The 26716-nt window shown below is 39.6% G+C and overlaps 1 protein-coding gene across 1 annotated transcript in view; it reads left to right on the top strand.

Moving 5' to 3' along the window:
- The window catches only part of kcnh3 (potassium voltage-gated channel, subfamily H (eag-related), member 3), a 194320-nt gene that overhangs the window by 136229 nt on the left and 31375 nt on the right, over positions 1–26716 (top strand). The window contains exons 3-7 of the mRNA XM_085435581.1: positions 9807–9941; positions 14162–14301; positions 17995–18247; positions 23081–23238; positions 24426–24627. Coding sequence (XP_085291707.1) covers positions 9807–9941; positions 14162–14301; positions 17995–18247; positions 23081–23238; positions 24426–24627 — 888 coding nt within the window. The remainder of the gene's footprint in view (positions 1–9806; positions 9942–14161; positions 14302–17994; positions 18248–23080; positions 23239–24425; positions 24628–26716) is intronic.

Here is a 26716-nt window from a genome sequence, read left to right as displayed (position 1 = left end):
TGTTTTTAATAATAATGGATTGGATTTATATAGCGCTTTTCAAGGCACCCAAAGCGCTTTCCAATGCCACTATTCATTCACTCTCACATTCACACACTGGTGGAGGCAAGCTACGGTTGTAGCCACAGCTGCCCTGGGGTAGACTGACAGAAGCGAGGCTGCCATATCGCGCCATCGGCCCCTCTGGCCAACACCAGTAGGCAAGTAGGGTAAAGTGTCTTGCCCAGGGACACAACGACCAGGACAGAGAGCCCAGGGATCAAACCAGCGATCTTCCGGTTACAGATGCGATTCCCAACCCCCTGAGCCACGGTCGCCAAGTATCTTAAAAGAAGATATTTAAGAAAAAGGTTGGAGCGGTGGTAAATAAAATATTCAGAATTATATTTTCTTTCCATTCTAAAACCAGGTCAACAGACTCCAGTCAGGTCAGCTGCCGGGATGCTGGTGATACCCTTCTAAATTGTAAATCTCACATGTGCATGCTGTTTAAGTTTTAATCTTCCTAGAATGTGTGCTTTCACTGCAAGCTGCTTTGAAACCCACCCCCACTTCAGCTTTCTGTGCCAGCGAACCGAGTTGGCTTTAAAAAGTTCAAAGCCATCCAGGCCTTTATTTCATCAAGACAAATAAAATTTCTTGGGGTGATCATCGACCACAAGCTCTGTTGGAAGCCACACATTACTTATGTTTGGGGGAAATTGGCACGGGGCATTGCCGTCCTGGGGAAAGCAAAGCATATGTTGGATCAGAAAGCACTGCACATTTTATACTGTGCTTTACTACTGCCATATATGAGCTACTGTGTAGAGGTCTGGGGAAACACATACAAAAGTAACACACAAACAATAACTATAATACAGAAAAGGGCCATTAGATTAATAAATAATGTGGGGTACAGGGACCATACAAATGCACTCTTTGTCAAAATGCAAGCTATTAAATTCCAAGACTTGGTGAAGCTTAAAACAGCGCAAATAATGTATAAAGTAAGAAATAAATTGCTTCCAAAAGAAATCTGTAAATTGTTCATAGAAAGAGAAGGTGGGTATAACTTAAGAGGGAAATGGAATTTAAAAATACAAAGTGCTAGAACAACTTTAAAAACGATGTCTATCTCAATTGCAGGAGTTAAATTATGGAACAGTCTAACAGAAGAAATAAAAGACAGTCAAAACATAAAACAGTTTAAAGTAAAATATAAAAACCTAATTTTAAATAAGTATAAGAATGAAGAAAACAGGGTTAACCCAGGACGGTAATGTTGCTGGTAATGGTGTTGTGGTTCTTTTTTGGTTTTGGTTTGTTTGTTTTTCCATAACTTGTGTATCTGCAAATATACACATTCTGTATTTATCATATGAAAGAAACTATACTGTGGTGGGACTTGCTAATTTCTTGTTTTTGATTGATGTATGTTTTGTTTTGCTTTATTTTTGTTGCTGTTTGTTGTTGTTTGTTTAATTTAAGAGAAAAAAAACAATTAAATGAATGAGAGGTAAAACTTGAGGGGGTAGGGACAAATAAGTAAATACTTCTGCCTACTCCTTTTCAAACAAATAATGGAATAATAGTTTGTAATGATTGTGAAGGCACATGTTTGAAATGTTTGAAATAAAAATGAACTGAACTGAACTGAACATCTGAGCAGAGGGTCTACTGAGAAGCCATTTATCTTTTTAAGAGGGAAATAAATCTGGGAGTCATTAGCATAACAGTGGAAAGAAATCCCATGTTTCCTAAAAATAGATCCAAAGGGTCGCAGGTATAGGGAGAAAAGAAGGGGGCCTAAAACTGAACCCTGTGGGACCCCACATTGAAGAGAAGCAGCAGCAGAGGATACAAACTCACCAAGTTTCACAGAGAAAGTTTGCTCTGCCAAATAGGATCTAAACCACTCCTAACACCCACCAACTGCTCTAAACAGTAAATTAAAATGTTATGATCCACTGTATCAAAGGCAGCAGTTAAATCTAAAAGCACGATAATAACACACCTGAGTCAGGTGCTAAAAACACATCATTAAAAACGCTTAAAAAGGCAGATTTTGTACTATGCAAAGCTTTAAAAACCAGATTGAAAAACTTCTAAAATACAGTGTTCTTCTAAAAAGGACATTAATTGCTTGTAAACTACCTTTTCAAGAATTTTTGAAAAAACCCCCAACTCAGTTAGGCCTGTAATTTGCAATAATATCAGGATCAAGAGCAGGTTTCTTGAGTAGACGCTGAGTTACTGCATGTTTAAGCTTCACAGGTATAACAACAGAGGACAAATTACTATTTACAATGGATTGTACAAATGGTAGTATTAATATATTTTAGCTGACCAAAGAGCTTTTTTTCTTGCACCTCACTTGTTTCGTTGTCACAGTCTTAAGAAGTCAAAACTCAGCAACTAAAAACAACTGATTCTGGCTAATGACAATTAGCTAAACGAAGAAATGAAAGATTAAAAGTGTGCCGAGGAGAGAAGGAGAGCAACAGCCAAGCAGAGAAATGAAAAACTTAAGTGAAACAAAGCTAGTGAAAGGCCAGATATTCATCCACTCATTAATTGTTAATGAATCAATGGTGTGTGCGAGCTGGCACAGGGGCAAAGGCTCAGTCAAATAAATAATAAGGGGAGTGGGTGACATATAGATAGAAGAGTAGCACAGGGAGATGAGGACACATCTGCTCCTCTGAGATATAAGGCTATAACAACAGAAGGTTATAAAAACTTGTTTCCCACAAATGCACACGTCACAAATTAGAAGCGTTTCGTGCTTTTATCCGCTCTTCACTAGCTCTTAACATTTTAGCAGTTCTCCAGAGGAGCAAGAAAAAAACAAACACATTTATATCCAGTTGGCTCACTCAGATCATGACAATTCTCTTCTAAGCACAATTTTAGCACAATTTCATAATGATTATTTATTCACTGAGCACATAGTCATAAAATACCCCAAGCTTCTCAGTAATCCCTTTAATAACAGGTAAGTAAATGGACGGGAACAACTTTGAAAAACAAAACTGCAAACTGATCAGTGTTGCAATAAAAGCACTTTTCAGGTAATATGAATTATTTTGCTCAAGCAATCACAAAACAAAGACAAATGGGCAAATAAGCAACGGTACCCTAGATCAGCGGTTCCCAACCCCCGGGGTACATTATTGGTCGTTTGGTACCAGGTCGCGAGAGTTGAGGCTCGGGTGTGAAATGGATGGTTTTCTGGATTTTTATCGGTTTTTATCGTTAACTCGGTTTCCCTGGGTCTTTTCCCGTGTGTTATGAATAAGTCTAAATCAAAACATCCTACTTTGTCAAAACATCCTACCATAGCGTACATTTATAGTAAACCTTACGTGGTTTATGCCTCCATCGTACATATGTATAGGTAGGACGTTCTGACGGCCAAATCACACTATCAAAACGTGCTTCCTGCTTGTATTTATTTAGGTACAAGTATGTAGTGCAATATTACTTTCTTCGACATAACAACGGAGAGTGGTGCCCACTAACTGCAGGAGGACTAAAATTAATTGACAAGGCTTACGCTGTACGCCAGTTTACAGAAGTTTAGAAGCACTAAATCAAGACTTGAAATATGACTTCAATTGAGACTCCAAATTGGAGTATTTTTGCACAAAAAACAAAACGCATGTCATGGTTTCCCAGGGCAAATGTGGGGGGATGTGGGGAAGGAGGACCCAAAATGCAGGACTCTGTGCGATGAATGCAGTGCGTTTATTTACAGTGAAGTAAATAGTACACAATCAATACATCCCCGTGCGTTTCCAACTCCCGTGCCGTGTCTTCTCCTCAGTGCTCATGCTCCGTGTCTCCGCTCCCGTGATACGTGTGCTCGCCGCCCTCCCGTTCCCGCACTCCTGCTGGAAAATCCACAGAGGCAGCCGTTAACACACAACTAAACAGCGATAGACTAGCACTCACTGATTTGGCTGAAAACACTGATGGGTAGTCACTCAACGATCCCGCCGGAGAGCGCTCCACCACACTCTAAAGTAGCTCCCCCGACGAGGCTTGATCAGCACCAGGTGTGTGTGAAGAGCCTTGGATGTGACCGGTCTGCTGGCAGGGCCACACCCACCAGTGCCTATCACGACCGCACCCACACACACCTGCCAATACACAAACAGGGAGCACAGGAACAGCAGCAATGCAGAAGACACACACCTCAAATAATAATAATAATAATAATAGTCCACACTGCTCACGGATCCCGAGTCCCCGGAACCAGGTCCGTGACAATGCATGTTAGCTTGAAAAGTTAACAAATTGACAACAGCTTAAGGAAAACAAGAATCAACTGTAATAAAGAAGTAAAACATATAACACTAACCTTCTTTTGCACACACGAGATCAGGGTAGAATCAAATAATAGGCGTGTACTATTAACACAGAAATCATGGCCGTTTTGAGTTGTGCGCATGCGCAGTAACAAGTTACTTGATAGGTGGGGTGTTTTGTCAGATCACCGATACTGGTTTTATTTTTTTTGTATTTATCCGCGACACCTTAAAGGCCGGTCCGTGAAAATATTGTGGGACATAAAAACAAAAAGGTTGGGGATCGCTGCCCTAGACGATCCTTGATGTCATAGGGTGAGAGGCAGAGGGAGCCATGATTCCTTTCAAGTCAATAATTATTTGCTAATATATTTGAATCGTTGCCTGTTTAGCTTGACTGTGAAGTTAAAAATAACAGTGACGTCCACATGTTTTATATATAATTTGGACAAATTATTGATTTAACAATTTTAGTTCCTCAAGGTATTCTTCAAAATCCTCGTGCCCTGCATGGATCAGAAGGCTCAGTGGATAATTCTGAGGAGATCAGATGTGAGGCATGGTAGCTGTTGATAGGCATTCATACTCAATTTGACAGATCAATCTAAACAAATACAAATTAAAAGCAGAGCTCAAAAGCAGACAGTAGTGCCTCTTTAATGCTTTCCATGCACTCTTTATGCTGTTGATTTATTATTCTCATTTCAGTGATTTCCAAATAGGCCCCGTGTGTGTTGGCACTAAATTGTTTGCTTCTATCAGATTTGCCAAAAATGTTTTTGGCAAACTTCATTTTTTACTATAAAGACCAAATTTTCTATGATCAGCTCTCCAAACATAAAGAGAACCTGTTACTTTTAAAATGTTCTAACTTGTATTATAAGTTATCCTGATATCATCATTCGAGTTAGGCAAACAGAGGTAGAACAGAAGAGAGCACATGCTGTTTCCAGCACTGTTGTTTACTGTCGTGTTCCAGTCAAACAGGGACAAATCTGGCCTCAATATGGCTTATGTTTTTATTGAAGAAATCCTCTTCCTTGTTTAAATGTATTATTTACATACATGATCCCCTTATTATTCTGGCACAAGTCTCAGAGCTCCAGGAAACAGTGTGCACTGTACCAGTTGCAGCCCATCACATCACAAATCAGAGCTTTAGATGGGTAACAGAAAACCAAAGCAACAAGTTTTAGCCTGATTTCATGCATTTATGTGACAGTAAAGAGGGCTTAAATGTTTTATTTGGTACCCTTATATAAGGGACAAGGCTGGTAATGCACTATTCACCTATTGTTCTACTGTCAATAAACCCCGTGAAGATTATCTGAAAGTATCGGAACCATCTGTGTATACTGGTTCATGTTACACACGTTTTATTTCAAGTCAGTCCCACATACATCAATCTCATCATCGTTGTTGCTAGGCAACCAAATATGTATTACTCCATGAGGAAGTGCTTTTAAAAGGATAAATTACATATTTGGGCCATTTTTAAAGATTTACGTACTCGAAAAATCTGTTCTTGGATGACATGAAGGAACACAACTAAGATTTATTTATTTAAATGATTAATTATTATGGAACATATGCTTTGTACAAACTGAATGTATACCAGTCAAGTACATTTCATTTGACCAGTTCTGTGGTGATCTGGTGATTAAGTGTATGAACACTGGTAACAGAATAAAATGTTTTACAACAGTACATGTAATCAGATTACTTATTCATCATTTTGGGCATAAATATTTTTGAGGTGGAAGAGCAGCATTTTTGAGACCAGCTGTGATTTTTAGGATATTTCTACCATGTATGTATCCAAGCCTGGTGTTGATTACTTTTTAAGATCACTTGATTTTAGAACTGATTTAGCTCGAGTTTAAATACATTTCTGATAGTGTCAACACATAGACAAGCAGCTTTAATTATGCTATTTCATCTATATTTGGCAGTGATCACAGCCCTCGGTAAGGCAGCCAGGCGACTCTCCTGTAGTGAAGGTGTGTGTGTTATCTGTGGGCCACCACACCTCCTCAACACACCATGTGTATTCTGAGGGTTTAGATGGCAAAGCAAATCCCTCTATGCTGAAAGAGCAGTGTGAACATACTCTCATAATACAATTAGGTCTGCTCTTCTCTATTCTAAATTAGTAATAACTAAGATGTGATTGATAGTCTTTGAGCTTTAATTCAAAAATGATAAAAACACTCCATTTATGATTACAGATATTTTTACATAGTTTCTCCATTTTCACAGACTCACAAGTAATTGAACAATTGACTAATGACTAGGTCTGAGGTAAGTCCAAAAGCCTGAATTTGCTTTTGATGGAAAATGTCAACAAGAGCTTTGTCCATGGGAAGGAGGCCAAGGTTAGACAAGACAGAATAAACCTAATCAAGAAAAAACAAAAAGGCTAAATCAACATTTTGGTACAGTGGGTACAATGAGAAAAAAAGGACACCTTAAGAACACCTTCATGTATGAAAATATAGAGGGAGTCAATCTGAACCTTTACAGGGAGTACAGAATTATTAGGCAAATGAGTATTTTGTCCACATCATCCTCTTCATGCATGTTGTCTGACTCCAAGCTGTATAGGCTCGAAAGCCTACTACCAATTAAGCATATTAGGTGATGTGCATCTCTGTAATGAGAAGGGGTGTGGTCTAATGATATCAACGCCCTATATCAGGTGTGCATAATTATTAGGCAACGTCCTTTCCTTTGGCAAAATGGGTCAAAAGAAGGACTTGACAGGCTCAGAAAAGTCAAAAATAGTGAGATATCTTGCAGAGGGATGCAGCAGTCTCAAAATTGCAAAGCTTCTGAAGCGTGATCATCGAACAATCAAGCGTTTCATTCAAAATAGTCAACAGGGTCGCAAGAAGCGTGTGGAAAAACCAAGGCGCAAAATAACTGCCCATGAACTGAGAAAAGTCAAGCGTGCAGCTGCCAAGATGCCACTTGCCACCAGTTTGGCCATATTTCAGAGCTGCAACATCACTGGAGTGCCCAAAAGCACAAGGTGTGCAATACTCAGAGACATGGCCAAGGTAAGAAAGGCTGAAAGATGACCACCACTGAACAAGACACACAAGCTGAAACATCAAGACTGGGCCAAGAAATATCTCAAGACTGGTTTTTCTAAGGTTTTATGGACTGATGAAATGAGAGTGAGTCTTGATGGGCCAGATGGATGGGCCCGTGGCTGGATTGGTAAAGGGCAGAGAGCTCCAGTCCGATTCAGACGCCAGCAAGGTGGCGGTGGAGTACTGGTTTGGGCTGGTATCATCAAAGATGAGCTTGTGGGGCCTTTTCGGGTTGAGGATGGAGTCAAGCTCAACTCCCAGTCCTACTGCCAGTTTCTGGAAGACACCTTCTTCAAGCAGTGGTACAGGAAGAAGTCTGCATCCTTCAAGAAAAACATGATTTTCATGCAGGACAATGCTCCATCACACGCGTCCAAGTACTCCACAGCGTGGCTGGCAAGAAAGGGTATAAAAGAAGACAAACTAATGACATGGCCACCTTGTTCACCTGATCTGAACCCCATTGAGAACCTGTGGTCCATCAAATGTGAGATTTACAAGGAGGGAAAACAGTACACCTCTCTGAACAGTGTCTGGGAGGCTGTGGTTGCTGCTGCACACAATGTTGATGGTGAACAGATCAAAACACTGACAGAATCCATGGATGGCAGGCTTTTGAGTGTCCTTGCAAAGAAAGGTGGCTATATTGGTCGCTGATTTGTTTTTGTTTTGTTTTTGAATGTCAGAAATGTATATTTGTGAATGTGGAGATGTTATATTGGCTTCACTGGTAAAAATAAATAATTGAAATGGGTATATATTTGTTTTTTGTTAAGTTGCCTAATAATTATGCACAGTAATAGTCACCTGCACACACAGATATCCCCCTAAAATAGCTGAAACTAAAAACAAACTAAAAACTATTTCCACAAACATTCAGCTTTGATATTAATGATTTTTTTGGGTTCATTGAGAACATGGTTGTTGTTCAGTTGACTAAGAAGTCAACGTTTAACTGCTTAAATGAAAGCTGCAAGTTTACACTTTGCTCACATTTCTTCTTCACTCCTGGTTTTGACTCAGTGGGTTTCTAAACCACTCTGTATTTAACCATTAATTCTTATTGATCTCTGGCTCTTTTCTCCTCACTCCCCAACCAGTCACAGCAGATGGCCCCGCCCCTCCCTGAGCCTGGTTCTGCTGGAGTTTCTTCCTGTTAAAACATACACATCTTACACAGACATACATGTGAACAAGTGTGTGTCGTGTGTGTGTGTGTGTGTGTGTGTGTGTGTGTGTGTGTGTGTGCGGGGTCAAGATGTGACCCTGTGAAGACTCCCCACACCTACTGGCGCCAGGGAGTCCAGCAGTTCATTCAAACAAAGGGCTCTTATACTTAACCAGATACAGAGTAGGTGTTCTCCTATACCATATGTCAGTAAGAGAAGGTATGACCTCTCTCATGACCTTAAGATGTGTGTGTGTGCCAGAGTGCTCTTGGAGGCACACAGAGTCTTTGCAGACTGCTAAGGATCAGACCTCTATCATTATGCAATCGATTATAAAACTCTAAGAATATATGAGTATATATTTCTAAGCTTAAATGGCAATCAACAATATAAACCTAACACACACCACATGATCTTGTATATTGTATAAAATGAGAAAAACATACTAGGTACCCTTAAGTACCATTTTTCAGTGTGCAAGATTAATGTTGTGAAGGTATGTAGTTTCACTCAAAACTAACAAAATTCATCTATTTAGTTCATTTCGGGCCTGTTCAGGCAGATCAGCTGATCTCAGTACAAGTTAGATGATGGCTCACATTTTAATAGATTCCTTATGAATAATTTTAGGGCTATTTAAGCAACTTCAGCCTACCCACAGTTCCTGAGCATCTGCATGCAACTTTGCAACCCACGTCCACCCCAGCTCCTCTTTTATGGTATTTTTAACTTAATCAGTGTGATTGATGCCTGCTCTGTTTTGTGTCTGCACATGGAAGGAAATGTCTGTCTAAAATGTCAAAGTAATCTGCTCCTGAAGCCAGTTTCATCAGGGGTTTTTTTTCTGAGTCTGAGTCTGTGTTCAGCGGCATGTACACGGCAGTAGGCAGCCAGATTAAACATTAAACATTGCTGGTCACATCATTAATATTGAGGTAACAGCAGTCTGCGGTGGGTTAATGCCACTTTTTTTACCACTAATTGGAAAATTAACAAATTAAAATAATGTAAAAAAATGAGATAACATGAGTCAGACACTGTTTCGCTTGGTTTAAAATGTAAACTCACATATAACTCACATTTATGAGCATCAGAAATAGTTCAGTAAAGACTTCCACAGACTTTGTCTGTTAAAAGTGATGTATAGGACTGAAACATTTGGTACATTGGAGAAAAAGATTTAACCGCTTCCACTTTTGTATTACGAAAGACCACATTAATTGTAGGTTTGCATTTATTTTTCTCTCCAGGTACAAAGTTCTGGTGTCTTCTGGACATTGTACCGATTAAGAATGAGAAGGGCGAGGTGGTTCTTTTTCTCGTGTCCCACAAAGACATCACTGACAAGAAGAAGGAGCAGGACCCTGAGCAAGGACCTGAAACTGGTGAGTTTGTATAAAAGACGCCAGCTGGCACTACAGTCGTGGCCCAAAATTTTGACAGCGGCATGGCGGCCAAAAGGACATTTTTATTTATTTGCCAGAAAATCTATGAAATCCTTGTAATTGTTTTTTATTATGTTCTACAAACATGTAAAAATAAACAAGGAAAGACAGACCTAAACGAATTAATCCAAGACAAACATCAATCAATCAAATCAATCAAAATGTATTTATATAGCACATATTAAAAACAACAAAGTTCACCATAGTGTTTCACAGTCAGTAAAAACATGAGACAATTAAAACAAAACAATAAGAAAACAGGGCAGGAAACAATAAGTGACAACACAACAAGCCATAACATATGCATGAACCACGTCAGCAGTTTAATAAATCCAAATATCAAACAAATTAAGATGCTTTATTTTGATATTGAAGCTTATTCTTTTCTGATTTCATATTTTTTGTAATCTCAGTGGTAAATTGAGTGTGATTTCAGCCCTTCAACCTCCTCATGTGGATTTTATTATTTCTCATTATTGGTGTGTAATATTGCCGTGGTTAGCGCCTCAAGGCAACTTGAGAATATCTGTCCCAGGCCAGTAGAATGGCAGTATTCGATAAATAACATGAAATTTGCATAAAGTAATATCTGTTCTGTGTTAGGGATGTCCCCATGTTTATGTTTCATTTCATGTCAGCAGTTATCTAGTTATGCTGCCATAGTGTGAGCCTAATTTTAATTACTCTTCACCCGTGGAAATGGTGAAAGCAGGCAGAACATTTGGCCCTTCAGCTTTTCAGTTCCGCTGTAGTTATTGTCATTTCAAGCAAACAACAATTAAGGCATCAATTAATAATTTGAATTGCTTATTTCCCCAGTGTAAATCTCACTAAGAATCTGTCAGTGTACTGAACTCATTAATATTAATGGCTTCCTCGTATTAGATGTACATTGAGAACCAGATTACGCACACATTTTGAGAATTGGTGAAAATACTGAATTGTGAAGAGCGAGGCTGCAATTTTAATTACTAGGTAATATTTGCATGTTAATTAGAGGCAGACAGGAATCGGTTATTGGCAAGTGCAGCGTCCACTGACATTAAAAAGCACATCTTATAAATAGCTTTGAATCATTTTTCTCTGCTCACGACATAAAGAATCATTTCATTACTACTGTTATGCTGTATGGGTCATGCTACCTTTGTACACTTTACTGTTGTACATATCGAACGGAGGAAAGGGTGATCAGGTCAGCCTGCATATTCATTTGCATGCACTGGTTTGTTTACATGCGTGAATGTGCTGGAGAGGTCAAAGCAAATCGGCACATACATCGATTATTTTAAAATTGTTTTTTATAACATTGGTTAGCCAGTATCAGCCACGATCTCTCTAAATACTAAGAAAACGTGCTTCCTTCTTTCAGCATAGGATACAATGTATTAGTCCTTTATCAATGGAAAGAAGATCACTGTGGCTGACAGTGATGTGGCTCACAGAATAATAAGTTTTAATGCCTTAACCTGCTGATATGTTATGTTTGTTTCTGTTGCTTCTATAATAACATCTGGTTCTTGTGAATTTGTAGCATTGCATAATGAATATGTATACAAACCAAGAAACCTGCCCTAAAGCAGGTCAACCCACCTCTATCATTTCTCTTTCATTGTTTGCCCATGTGCTTAAAGAACATAGAAACAACAGCATAACCTGGTACCTGACCATTAAAAAGGTGCATAATTGTATTTTTCTCAGGGCAAACTTTATTGATTGACCCCTGCATCAGGAGATGTTTCTCTGTGCTTCAAACAGGTGTACAAAGTAAAATATGTGAATATCTTGCAGGTGTGTGTACTGCATTTCACTGCAAGGTGTGAAGAAAAATAGCAATCCAGCACATTTATACTGAACTAAAGCTTCCTTCTAACCTTGTAAATGCTGTCAGCATATACTATAATTTCAGAGATGAATAGCAATCGTCTAAGGAGACCAGAAGAAAAGTAATCAGAGCACTCGAGATGAAGTGGAAATATTCAGAGTTGGAGGGGTTTTTTCTTAAACATTGCTTTTCAGAGCTGCTGTTTGCAATGCTTCATGGTGGGCTCACCTTCTCTGAAGTGGCACCACTGCTGTATGAAATCCATGTGATTTTCTCTATGTCATAGAAAAGGGAGTTATTTTCATGATGGTAGACTGCTCATTTAACACAGTCCTAGTATAAGAGAGCTGAAGAATTATCACAATAACAGTTTAAAGCATCTTATTGAAAAGTTTAGACACGTGCTACCCTGGAAGCCTTTTAGGAATGATGTAAACGATGGGAAATCTCAGCTGGATTCAACAAAAGGATCACTCTTTTTACCAGTGCAAGCAAGTGCCTCACTTTTTACAATCATTTATTAAAGAAATGCATAAAGAAAATCATGAAAATCACGAGTCTGATGGGGTACTGTCATCACCCTGCCCGGCAAGCTAACAGGAGGGCCTCGTGGACTCCTGTGAATGCGACAACTGTAGGTGTATCTGTTCAAACTCGCAGACAAGTTTGAAGCTCAGTGAGCTCGGCCTCAAGGTCAGGTGTCACACGCCATATTTTCTACATGAGGTAACTGAAAAACTGACATCATAGGTATATCTGCTGAGAGGTTGAGGGGGAACCACTGGCTGCTGCCGGGATTTTTCCTTGCTGGTGAGGGATTTGGTAACAAAAAGCTCGGGTTAGAAGCCTCACCACTGGGTTAGGGTAAACTTTGAACAAAATGAGAACTGTGGGTTTGCAAAAGATTGTGAAGAATAACATGTCACAAGTGTTTCTGTGTGCTGAGTAAACATTAAAGACGAGATTTTCATCTTCAAACTGTCCTTTAGACACGAAGGGGAAAACACAGCAAAAGGCTGACGGCTTTAAGCAACAAAGTGCATTCAATTCATCCTGTGTCTCAGAAACTGCTTTCAAGGAGACGTTAATGAGACTTGTATTAGCAGCTGTAAAATTATTCATTCGCCCTTCTCTGACCTTGAGTGCTGAGATCTTTAAAATTAGCAATAATGTAGCTCAGGAAAAAACGTCTACGTACTCCCCAGATTAAAATTTCTAAGGATAAAAATATCTGCAGCTACACTTTTGCCCAGCTAACACGCCTTCTTTTTGTATATCTGTCAAAACAGGTGCTGGTGCAGCTCTTCCCTCTGACACAAAACACACACCTTGTTAAGGCCGTGTGTGCGTGTGCATGTGTGTTAGTTAGTGATGGTCCTCTGAATAACCCCATGCTGTATATGTGGAAAGAGGCACAGATGCTTTTCTTCATACACTATCTGAACCGCCTGAAATCCAGCCAAGATATTATGTACAAATCAAATTTGCTTGTTGAAAATGAAAATGATTTGGTTACTTGGGTGGGCACTTTCCAGCCATGGTTATAATAAATCATGTTATGAACAGGGCAACAGTTGAAACAGGACATTAAAAGTGGAAATAGAGGAAATATTTTCTATCTGAATAATAGCTTTACAAAGAACAACTCCTTTAATCTTTTTCTTAATCTATCTGTTGAGCCCTCAGCACACTCGGTTTCAGTCCTTTTCTCTTTTTTGATGATGATGAAAGTTATGATATGAATAAGATACTTGGTGGGTCTTGGTAAATATTACTGATTCTGTAATCCAGGTCAGGGAGTACCATTCAGAAGGCTTCATCCTTTTTCATGTATCTCAACAACAGTTCATTCGGTTCATGAGCTTATAAGCGTCCCATATAGAGTTATAGGTCGGGTTAATATCCAATCCTTAACAAACCCTAACCCAGATAAACTTTGACCTGGACCCGGACTGGGGTGTCAAACTCATCGGGGGCCACATACATCTAGCTTTGATCTGAAATAGAGCGAAACAACAAAATTTCTCTTTCTGTCAGTGTAAAGATGTTTAACCATACAGTTAATTCTATCCAATATATGAAAAAGAAGCAACCTTCCATCAGTCCATCTCAGCTTTTCTAGTTTTTCACAGACTCTGTGAGCGTGTCCTAAACAGACCTCTTTGCTTTATGTTATGTTTTCACAGCCTTACACGTACAAATAAAAAGATAGCAGTCAAAGCATTACTTCTGAGCTATGCGTGCGCTTTAGTTGGCATGCAGCGGATGAGACAGAAACTGGTTTAAATTCCTCTCGTTTCTTGCATCAAAGCTCAGCATGTTTCTGTCTCCTCCACAGATGAAGAGACGGGTCTGGAGGTGCATCAGGTGACTCGCCCTCCGGGCTTCAACGCCAATCGGCGCCGCAGCAGAGCTGTGCTCTATCACCTGTCAGGACACCTGCAGAAACAAGACAAGAGCAAGCTCAAGATCAACAATGTGAGTTTCTCTCCTTTTATATTTACAGCTACATCTACATGACTGAGGTTTCTCTGTGTGGTTAACATCTTTCTGCAGCAACCCATGAAGCTGCCACGCCAGCGTCGGGAGTTTCCTTACACGTGAAACAAGCTGCACACTAACAAAGTCAAGAACTTTTAGTTAATGTATTTCTTTTTTTCCATTAACCATGTCTGCTGTGGAGGTCCCAGAATGAGGACAACGCTGTAACGCTCATTAAACAGCATATAGCTCTGACTGTATGTCTACCTTTGCTTACGTCAAATGTTTTTGTTACATGTCAGTTTTATGTGAGTTATTCCAGTCTGTTCAATCAGCGATGTGGACACAGTGAAGTGTGGAGCTGTTGCTGACTAATTCGAGGAGGTTTTTTGGATAAAGATCAAGCGTAGGGCTTGGGTGGGTTAGCAGTATTTCCACTATGTTTACGTGAGAAGCATTAAATTTAGGAATGTAAATTCACTGGCTGCAGGCTAAGTTTGTGGCCAGGAATATTCTTTTCATATTAGAATAAAAACGAAACATGTTTGGATGCCAGAGGAAGTGTTATTGTATGCCAGGCTGGCTCCAGACTGCCTCTCATTCAGTCATTAGCTTCACACTTGGGACTTTGGCACTGGTGATGACACTGAAGTGACAGAGTTAAAATCATGAGTTTACTTTATTCATGCAAAACTTTTAATTCACATACATGTTATGCAGCCATGAAAAGATTCTCCAAAGACTGGAGATGGGAGAAAAAAAAAGGTTATTGCCTCATTATGATGAAAGGCAGTCAGTTTAATTGCTCCCCTAGTTGCAACAGCAGTCCCTGAACTAAACAACGGGGAAGCCACTGATAGCATAGTAGCTTGTATTATTTGCCTTAGCATGAGTTCAGACTGAAAAAGAGTTGAGCATTAAAGCAGTGCACCCGGCTGTTGGTGCAGGTGTGTGGTTTAAAGTAACAGAGACAACACAATCCAAATATTTCAGCTTGAGTAAATGATTGTGTGTCAAAAAGCAAAAGATAACCTTTATTAGTCCCACGCGTGGGATATTTGTTGGGTTAAGGCTGCCGACCTTTGCCAGCGCCATCTTACCCTTCCGACCATACATATATTACAACATCACATGGGGAAGACAGGTCAGAGAGGTATAACAATGGGAAATGCACAACATGAGGAAAGATGAGGAGAAAAAATAACTCCTCCCAGACTGAGCTCCAACAGGGAGATCAGTTTGAGAACAGAAAAAAAACACCTCAGCACATGAATCAGCACATCTCACAACGTAGAAGACATAAGAGTGAGTGTAGGTCTGTGTCAGTGTACATGCATATGTGTGCGTGTGAGAGTGTGTGTGTTCATGTTTAGCTGAGAGAAAGTGTCCCTTAACCCAGTTAGGCAAAAGTCAACAATCTTCGGTCGACACGGGCGACCCTGAATGAGGAGGGAGAAAGTCACAACACAGTCTTGTTATCTAAAGGAGAATTGTTATTCCCGTCAGCTTTTGCCTTGAGCATCCAGCTGGAGTCAGGAGGCCTGCATGAGATGAAGATGGTAGTTGTTTTGGTTAGTGCGAACAAACTGCTTCCAATTTTACAGTTCGTCTAATGTCCGTCACTGGTCACCAGGTCTCTCAATTCCTGTTGTTCTTCTTCAAGATTTTATCCATATAGCAGAGCCATGAGCTTCTCCAAGATCATATCCATATTGCGTTCAAATAAACACAGTCTGAGTACACACAGCCAGCCTTGTGGGATTTTGAACAACTGTAGCCGCTTCTTGTTCTTCGATAAGCCAGGTCCAAGCCAGCTCCAATCAGCCAGAACTCTGTTATTATGGTTCCAAATTGGTAGCTGTCGTTGAATGTCCCCCATCGAGAGTGTCATCAGACACACGATGCATCCGACCATCGAGTATCCAGCAGCAAACGTCTCCACAGGACAATCAGGCTCTCCCAAGCCCAGAGTTGTCAGTTTCGTTAAGGGACCAGTTAATTAAATCCATAATTCGTCTTTAGGTTTTAGGAGAACAAGTCTGGGAGACTCTCTTAGGGTTAGAGAATAAGCGAGACTATACAAAAGACATGAGAAGCCAAGCAGGAAAGATGAAGGAGAGCCAAGAGAAGAAGAACACTGCAAACTGACAACGAAATGTTATGAAATGGGAAATTATCATTACTGCTCAGACCTGGCATCACAGGAGATGATGATTATGGCTGTGTGTTAGTGAGCTGACCTCTCTGTAGGTCTGCTGCAGTCCAGCGGGCAGCGCACACCCTGACAGATGGCGTGAAGGACAAGAGGACTATGCTTGGTTTTGGTTCACTCCGTGGTAAAGCAGATCTACATTTAGCTGATGTCAGTGATTAGGAAACATGCAGAACGATGCAGTTTGCACCCTGCATGTTCAATGACCACCAACCCAGGGCCATCATTATTTGCTTTTTTAACTTCTCAAAAGAGGGAAATTCATAACTTGTGTACAAAAACTGAGAAGCAAACGAGGAATCACGTGATAGCTAATGATCTAGAAACTCTAATGACTCCTGACCCAGGCTAAAATAAGCAGTCAGGACATAAAAAAATATCTTATGGGAGGTTCATGTTGTGAAGCACCCAGTTCTTACTCAGTAGGTCTTTATTACTTAATGAGAATCTCACCGTTACCCAAAGAATGACTCTTTAATTAAGTAAAGTAATCAAAGAAATGATTCAGGCTCTATGTAATCAGTAATGTTTAGTGTCTGCAGAGTCAATCAGGAATTAATGGATGTATGAGTTAGATCAGATAATATTGAGCTAAACTTTACCCAGTGATTCACTAATATAAAAATCTCACTGCCAGTAAATAAACATCTACTCTAAATTTCACTAATGAACAGATTATCAGCTACCAGGTGATTCCTGATTTGCTCATTATTTGCTTTAAGTCAAATCATTTTTTCCATTACGTGTTGACTTTCTCACATAAAAATAGTCCAGAATACAAAAAACATTTACATTGATGGAGCTCATTAAACAAACCCAACAAAACAACAATCCCATTAGAAAAATGAAACAGTATCATTTGTATTTCAGACTAAATGCCTGTCTGTACAGTTCATAAATGGTTTATGCTGGACATGCAAAAATCATGGTAAACATAACAACTCAGGCTCATAGTTCCATGAACTGGATAAACTGAAAGTACAGCTACGTCAGATTTTTACTTGAGTGCAGAGAACCTCACACAGGAAACAAAATGAGTTCTTTGGTTAATCTTCCTGATTCCAAAGGAAATGAATGAATTACAAATAAGATTCTTTTTCATAAAAACATATTTCACAGGTGTGAGAGTTAATGCTTGGAACCAGTGGTCCCACATTTCTTCTTCCTTCTTAGTGCTGGGAAAACCATTTTGTCAGTGTTGGTAGACTTTACTCAAACTCTGCAAAAGCAATAACCCACTTATGAATGGTTGAAACTGTTTTCATGGCTGCACTGTTATATCGAGTGGAATGAATCTGAAATCTCCACTCCTGTGGATTTTTATAATGCCTCTGCACAGTGTGAGCTTTCGAAGCTTGAAGTGGCTCGATAAGTGTGTGCACAGGGCCGTGTTATCGTGGCCCGGCAGAGGGACAACGAGAGAGATGTAAAAACCTGAAACAAGAGAGCTGTTGACATCTGTCTCCCTCTCAATCCAGAACATGTTTGGGGAGAAGCCTCCAATCCCGGAATACAAAGTAGCAGCCATTCAGAAATCTCGCTTCATCCTGCTCCACTATGGAACCTTCAAGGCCGGCTGGGATTGGTTAATTCTGCTGGCGACTTTCTACGTGGCCGTCACTGTGCCCTATAACGTGTGTTTCACGGTCGGGGGAGGGCGGGATGAAGGCAGCGCCTCACGCAGCCCGCCCAGCGTCAGCGACATCCTCGTCGAGATCCTCTTCATTTTAGGTAAGATAGTGTGCCGTCTTCTCATGTTGGTGCTTTCTTCTAACCATCCATAGAACTTGTTTCCTTTAGCAAGAAGTCTTAGAAAGACTGGACACACCTAGAAAGTAGGAACCAAGAAAATGAAACCTGAATGTTTTGTACCATTGTTTAACAAATGCTGAGGACTTTTCCTTCACTCTGTAGTCTAACTCGTCCCTCTGTCAGTCTGCTTCTTGGTCAAAAGAAATGTGTTTTTGGCTCATTTTGCTCCTGAAAAATGATGGCTGTCTCACTCAAACTAGACAAGAAACTGTGTCTCAGTAGGGTGTTGTGGAGGTTGTAGGGGTTAAGTTGTGCTTTGAATTTTGAAAACATCTCCAACAATCTCCAGCAAAGTCTTTCCACAGTCTTTCAGAGCTTTGCCTCAATCTTCTATTGACACTTGCTGTATCTCATAAAATGCAGCATCTTAAATCAAGAAGCTCACACTGAATTTTTTGGACAAGAGTCTAGACTTCCACTGGTCTCGTTTCCATTCCTTGTGTTTCCTGGTCTCCCTCAGCCGTGGTTTTCTTAGTAGCCTTATAAGCTTAATGGCCTGATTCCCAGTCTCTTCCAAAAAGCTAATAAAATAAAATGTGTGTGCTGCCTAGAGTCTGTCAAGCATTAATGAGGCCACTGATGAATATGAGAGGCTGTTAATTGTTGATTTGATTCTGAGGCTGGTAACTGCAGCAAAGGGAGCTGGTAGTCTTCCTTTTGTCTTCATGAGAGTCTGTGTCGTTACAGCAACTGATCATTCTGGAAGAAACTTTAAGAGTTCTTCTGTCCTGACCTAAATTGATAAAGTAACGATGGACTTGCCATAATATGAATTAATACAATAGCAGTTGAGCTCTGTTTCCTGTATACCAAAAATACCTTGCTCTCTCTCTTTGACATTATAAAAATCAAAGAAAATAAACAAAATTTTGTGAAAATAAAAGTGAAGTCTGAGCTTTTGGGATACTTGAACATTTTTGAAACTCTGGCCTTGTTCAATAAATTCAATAAATTCAAATTCAATATGAACAATTGTAACAGCAAATGAGGAAAAAAACATTAGGCCAGCTTAAGAAATCTCTTCAAGTGTTTAGAAACAAAAAGAAAATGGCCTGAATGAGTGGGTGTGCAAAGAACGTTTTACTGGCAGTGTAACTGTTGCAAAATTCTTTTTGATTATATCAACTGTCTGCTGATGGGAAGTTAGTCAAACAGCCTTTGTCTGATAGGCATGTGACTCCTAATAGAAGTTCTCATTATAAAAGTTCTGTTCAAGTTTTTAATGATGAATGTTGCAGGGAAAAGGATATGAGCCATTCCACAATAAGCCATTACATCTGATTGTTAAGTCATTTCCCAGAAAACAACAGGCCTCTTTGTCCTCGGTCATGTCCACCCTAACTGCAGGAAACTTACATGAGTGCTCTTCAGCGGACGATTTGTGTTAATGGGAAAGAGTGAACACAAGCTCTCCATCAATAAACTTTCGTAATGAAATTACACGAGCCACCCGCAGTTAAATGTCTGACTCCTGTCAGTCGATATCCCATTTATTAGGACTAATAGGCCGTGCCTATTTATTGATACATTCACCAGCAAACAATAGTGGATTGAAATAGTCTGCCGGGACACCTTTTATTCATTCATTTCGTTCCTTAATACCATGCAGTAAAATTAAAATCATAGAGCAAACATTGAAGAGCTAATCATGACTGTTTGTCTTTTTTTATTGTCGTGTTGTCCTCGTCTGTTTTTTTTTCAGCAAGCTTCAAAGCCTTGGCTCTTTGAATAGGATCATATCATACTTTGAAGGACTGGGTGGTGCAGTTGCTGCGTTTAGCTGTATGTTGTGGTTCTTCTGGAAGCAAGTCATCAGAAATCATCTTGAAATTCCCCTGGTTGTTCAAAATGCCCTACAGCTAGAAAATCACTTACCCTGAGAGAGTGAGCTAGTTTCTATTGCACTTTGCTGATGTCCGTTCAATTAAGCTTAAGCAATTTAGCTTTCACAAATATCTTATGAGTAATTTGTCTAAATTGAAAACAAGCAATAACTATATATATACGGTACTATATACTATATCATGTTTTTATTTTTTTAGACCTCTGTTACAGACTGGCAATTTGTCCAGGGTGTACCCACCTCCCGCCCTATAGTAGCTGGATGGATCCCTCTAATAAACAGTCTGATTATATTCTCACATTGCATGAGAGTTTATTCATTAAGCATCCAAGTCCAACAATATTAGAGCTACTTTATCAGTCAGAGGTGAGCTTCAGTTACTCATCTACCTGTTTTACAGCCTCCTTAGTGTATTAACACCTGAGGTAACAGCAGACTGACAGCCTACACTAACTGCAGATGAACAGCAGACAGAGATGACTCTGGGGTTAAACTTGAGAAAATACATATTATTTTTATTATTATTTAAATGCGAATTATTGGTCTCTTTTTATTCCTGATTTATTGCCAAGTTATGATATTGTTTAAATATGTGAAAATATATTGTGCGCAAAAATGTTTTGACACACAAACCTGCCAGCCACCCTCAGCTGTTAGGAGGAAATGCTGGGTGTGGCTATTTATGTCTTTAATCCACTATAGATGGATTATGCACTTGAACTGTGAGGGGTATAAAACCGGACATATAGTGGTGGTGTTTTAAAAACTGTACCTTTAAAAATAAACAACTAATGACCATCTGAATCTGGTGTGTTAAAAAAAAACTATCCCTGTAATGGAAGCATCTCAAACTGTATCAACACACTTTTATTTCAAAAACATGATGAAAACTACCATAAAAGTATCTTTACCCCAAGACATTTACATTTGGGGCTATAGAGCCACATTGATTCTGGACTAGCACTAAAAGTGATTTTTGCTCACAATAAAGGGGAACGGAGCTTTTAATATCAGGTAGCAACAACTGGTTGTTGCTGACAGAGGTGGGACCAAGTCATTGTTTTGCAAGTCTCAAGTAAGTCTCAAGTCTTTATCCTCAAGTCTCAAGTCAAGTCTCAAGTAATGTCAGGCAAGTCAGAGTCGAGTCTCAAGTCACTGGTGTAAAAGTCCGAGTCAAGTCACAAGTCTGAAACTTTGAATTTCAAGTCCTTTCGAGTCTTTAAAAAAAAAAAAACGAAAAAATAATGTTGCAGTTATGCTAAATGTAAATATTAGACCATGTAATTTTAAAATCTGTTTTTCTCAACACATGACAAAATAGTGAACTTAGAAAATATACACAAATTGTGAAATTGCACCTCTTTAAAATGCAGCTCAATTAAACTTAGCTCCAAGAATAATTTTCACCAACAGTTCTGAGATAAGCTGCATGTTATTCTTGGATGCGGTTGTAGGACCGGCTTTAAAATCGCATGACAAAAATATCATACACATTAAAAAAAACTGTATCACCAACGTAGCCTGGACAACATTTGATAGTTAGATGAAGTCAGCTATCTCATCGTAGCATATTTATATGCATATTTATAATCATACGGTTCTTGGAGTGAGTGCATACACTCATGAAGTTTAGTAACTTCCGGTCACTGCAACAAGCCCAGGTACAGTTTACCGACATGGGTGCAGGACCTTGAAATGCACCGTGTAGAACGAAAGACCATCGTACGTATCATAAGTTTACCAGTCTCACAAATCGTCTTCATAAATACAGATTTGTTAACCGTTTATTAATATAACCTTTGAGCTCAACGGTAATTAATTAGTAGTGGAAATAATTTCTGGTACGCGTTACAGAAATGTAGCAGTGACAATAATACTGTATGCTGTAATCGTACTGGGCAATTAGTGATACAAAAACCCTGTTTTATCCTGTGAATAAAAGTATGTGTTTTTATCAGTGTACCATAATAACAGAAGCGAAACGCAATATTGTGTCAGGACAATTCACTATTTATGCACAATAAACAAAGGAGCGACAATTTCTGTTCAGCGCCAGACTTGCTTGTAACCTATATCACCAATTATGTTATGAAAATGATGCATTAACTACTAAAAAACACTGACCTTCGTGTAAATGCTTGGAGCAGACTAACCTGTGAGCTGGAGTGTTCTGGGACGTTATATTTGATCTTTGAATGGCTGCAATCCAGGCCATCCATCGTGTCTTTGTTACTTCGGAAACATGGCTCGAACAATTTCTCTTCAACGACGTAATCCGATAACAACCGATCTCTTTACCCGTCGGCTTCCCGTGGCTGTCATGTGACCGGCTATTGCAGTTAATAATACAACAGCTTCTTGACATTTTTGTGTTTCTTTTTATCGCTGTATAACTGATTTTAATTGAAAGCCTGCGTGCGCTAGTACCGCTTGCCACGAGTTCCCAGAATCCTTTGCGGTTCTACCCGTGAATGACGTGACATTTTCAATCTCTATATAATATGCGTGTTAAATTTTATATTTGGGGTAAAATATCAAGTCTTTTCAAGTAAACCGGTTCAAGTCCAATTCAAGTCCCAAGTCATTGGTGTAAAAGTCCAAGTCAAGTCACAAGTCTTAGAACATTTTTTCAAGTCAAGTCTAAAGTCATAAAATTAATGACTCGAGTCTGACTCGAGTCCAAGTCATGTGACTCGAGTCCACACCTCTGGTTGCTGACATCCCAGTAAAGATACCCCTTTGAAAAAAAAGTGCATAAATTGTTTTTTAATACTGTGTTGTTATTTTTATTTAAAGTAACCCATGCATGCTGTGTGTATATGACTCATTGAAAAGTAGCTGTGCGTTTACCATGCATCACTGTAATTTAAGTGACACTTGATTGCTGCTGTTGTTGTTGTCCTCTGCAGACATATTGCTGAACTTTCGAACTACATTTGTGAGCACGTCGGGTCAGGTCGTCTACGACGCCCGCTCCATCTGCGTTCACTACGTTACCACCTGGCTCTTTGTTGATCTCATTGCCGCCCTGCCCTTTGACCTGCTGTATGCTTTCAATGTCAGCGTGGTGAGTCTCCCCTGTGTCTTACTGTGTGTGTGTGTTTCTGTCTGTTGACATTTGTGTGTGACCACACCAACAGAACCGAGAATCAAACAGTGTGAGTGTGACAAATCAGCCTACATAATTTAAACTAGGGCTGCTCGATTATGGCAAAAATGATTATCACGATTATTTTCACTGAAATTGAGATCTCGATTATTTGACGATATTTATTTAACAATAACAATGTGTTGAATAATGACTTTAAAGATTGTCAAAAAAGATAATATAAAATAGTGTGCAAATACTGATAACAGTGCAAATGTTTGCAATATAAAAAATAAATGAAAAATGTAAACATCTATGTTTAGTGAACTTTGCAGTGTTGCTCTGTGGTGCAGCTACGACACTGTAGCAAAGTTTACACATTATGTCTACTTGATCCACGTCTGACTCCGCGAACCCATAATGTTTCCACACCACTGAAGTTTTTTTTACCTCTCTTTTCAATCAACGGCAGTCACTCTCCTCTCCAAATAACTTCTGCTTAGCTTTCCGAGCTTCCCTCGGGTCCTCTTAATTGTTGTGACACGTTCGAAACGCAGAGAGGTGCGCTCGATTTGCCACACGGAGCAGCGCAAGAGTAAAGCACGAGGGAGGGGCTAATAATCGGCTCAGTCATTTTTAATGATCGTTGAAAGCCCAGATCGTAATTTAGATTAAAATTCAATTAATTGAGCAGCCCTAATTTAAACCCCAATAGTAAAGTTAAATATTTGAATACTGACATGTGTTCAGTTTCCATTCATTTTCAGCACTAACACGGTGAAGGAAGTGAGCTTTGTTTTTAAAGGGAACATGAATGCATAATGTAACAAGCTCCCATGTGAATTCACCACATCAACACCAACATGTCTCATGACGGTCCACACACTGCATGTCTCACAAACAAAAAAAGATGAACTGATTACACACGCACATATATACACATATATATTTGTATATAAAGATTAAAAATGTTTGATTTCATGTGAGTGAATCCATTAAAGCTCCAACTTTTGAGTAAAACTACCAACTGTTTGAACAAATGATGTGTATTATATACAGTATCCCACATTACTGAGTGTCAACCTTTCTTAATGATTCATTTGATTTAAGAAATACAGTGAATGAAATATTGCCAGAGCGCTGAGATTGCCTGTATCTCTGTGCAGTACTTTGGCGTCCACCTGTTGAAGACAGTCCGGCTTCTTCGGTTACTGCGGCTGCTGCAGAAGCTGGAGCGCTACTCACAGTACAGTGCTGTGGTCTTGACCCTGCTGATGTCCATGTTCGCCCTGCTGGCCCACTGGATGGCGTGTGTCTGGTACTTCATAGGTCGAAGGGAGATTGAGAGCCAAGGATCATCAGACATAGGTTAGTTCGCCCTTTTTTCATCTCTAGAAAGCATCTGTGTAGATTAACTCAGTCACTGTTTTGCTCAAGTTTAATTTTTGTGTTAGGTGTACGTTTCTGTGTTGTATTACTTTGTACTTCTACTCTATTAAATTTCATTGGACTTCCTGACTTGTTCAACTAGTTATGTCACGATTGTGAGTGTTGGGGTCGTTATTCAAAAAACCGTAATGTATCACATAGTACTTGTTAGATTTATTAAAAAATAATAATGCAGTATGTCACATAATGACTAGTTAACAATATGAGCCTAAGGGTAGAGTCCCACACACTCACACAATCCTTTATCCTAATGGGGACCCACATGCAATTTTACTTTTAGTGTTGATGTATGAAAAACACAGAGCAAAGGGACTTCGCAGAGATTACCACAGTGATTGGACTTTAGAAACATGTGCAGTGCTGTGAAAAAAAAGTATTGGTGCTCTTCCTGATTTCTTGTATTTTACTAGATTTGTCACAGTCACAGATCATCAAATACATTTTAATATTACACAAAGATAACACAAGTGTATACAAAATGCACTTTTAAATTATGACTTATTAAGGAAGCAACGTTACCCAAACCTACCTGGCCCTAAGTAAAAAGGTAATTACCCCTTAAACATAATAACTGATAACTGATTGTGCCACTCCTGATAGTAAGAACTGTAAACAAGTGTTTCTCATAACAGTCATTAGTCTTTCACGTCACAGAATTGTTTAAAGTACTCGGGGCGATCGTGGCTCAAGAGTTGGCAGTTTGTCTTGTAATCGGAAGGTTGCCGGTTCGAGCCCCGGATTGGTCGTTGTGTCCTTGGGCAAGACACTTCACCTACTGCCTACTGGTGTTGGGCAGAGGGGCTGATGGCGCGATATAGCATCCTCACTTCTGTCAATCTGCCAGCTGTGGCTACAACTGTAGCTTGCCTCCACCAATGTGAGAGTGAATGAATAGTGGAAAGCGCTTTTTTGGGTCTCGAAAAGCACTATATAAATGCAATCACCAGCAATCACCAGTCACCAGATCTCAGTGGATGTGCAAACAAGAAATCTTCAGCACCTGTGTGATGCTGTCATGTCAACATGAACCAAACTCTCAGAGGAATACCTCCAGGTCGTTACTGAGCCTATGCCATGAAGAGACAAGTTCTGAAGACAAAAGTGGTCCAACCCAACCGTACTTAATAATTGTTCCATTTGTTTACACATACCTTTGATGGTAAGTTGATGGTGTGATGTTACAGCCATGTATTAAAAATAGAATATTACTGCAACAAGATGAGCAAGCTCAAAGATATATACTCAGAAAAACAGAGATATGAAAAAGCAAACTGTATTGGTAATTGTAAAGAACGGTTCCTCCATCTGTAGATGGTAAACTGGTTATTACAGTGCTTTTCTACTCATGCGCTACATAATGTAGTAGCGGCTGTGGCTTAGGTGGTAGAGCAGGTCACCTACTAACTGGAAGGTTGGTGGTTTGATCCCAGTCTGCCAAATATCCTTGGGCAAGATACTAACCCCATGTTGCTCTCTGATGCATCCATCAGAGTATGAGGTGTGATGAGGTCCAGCTTTGCAAATTGAAACCTGGCTGTTCCAGTCTGCAAATATTCTTGGGCAAGATACTAACCCAGAATTTCCCCGCGAAGCATCCATCAGAGTGCGAATGTTAGGCAGAAAGCTTTTAAATGTAGAAAAAAAGTGCATAAATGAATGGGTAACTGAGGCATGTTGTATGTTGTTGAGAAAAAGCACTATAGAAGAAGCAGTCCATTTCCCAGCTCAGTACTTTCTGACTACCCTTTTCACTCTGATGAACACTGGAGCAGCCATGGGTCAAACCACCAATCCTCCCAATAGAAAATGACCTGCTGTACCTCCTGAGCCACAGCCATCCAATGTCTTAAGCCTTTACATTTAGCTGTTTGTAACACCAACCACTGACAGTTGCCTTGGGTAGGCAGAGGCAGGCTAGCTGTCTCTAGGGTGTGTGTCTCTAGGGTACTAGGGTAACCAGCAGACATGGAATCCTCTAATTTTAACGTTGTACAAGAAAGATAAAGTA

Source organism: Copadichromis virginalis, linkage group LG16 (assembly GCF_057382275.1).
Source record: "Copadichromis virginalis isolate Kocher_CV1m ecotype Utaka linkage group LG16, C_Virginalis_male_GT1.1, whole genome shotgun sequence".
Taxonomy (NCBI): Eukaryota; Metazoa; Chordata; class Actinopteri; order Cichliformes; family Cichlidae; genus Copadichromis; species Copadichromis virginalis.
The sequence above is the reverse complement of the archived record's forward strand: the minus strand, read 5'-3'. Positions and strand labels throughout refer to the sequence as shown.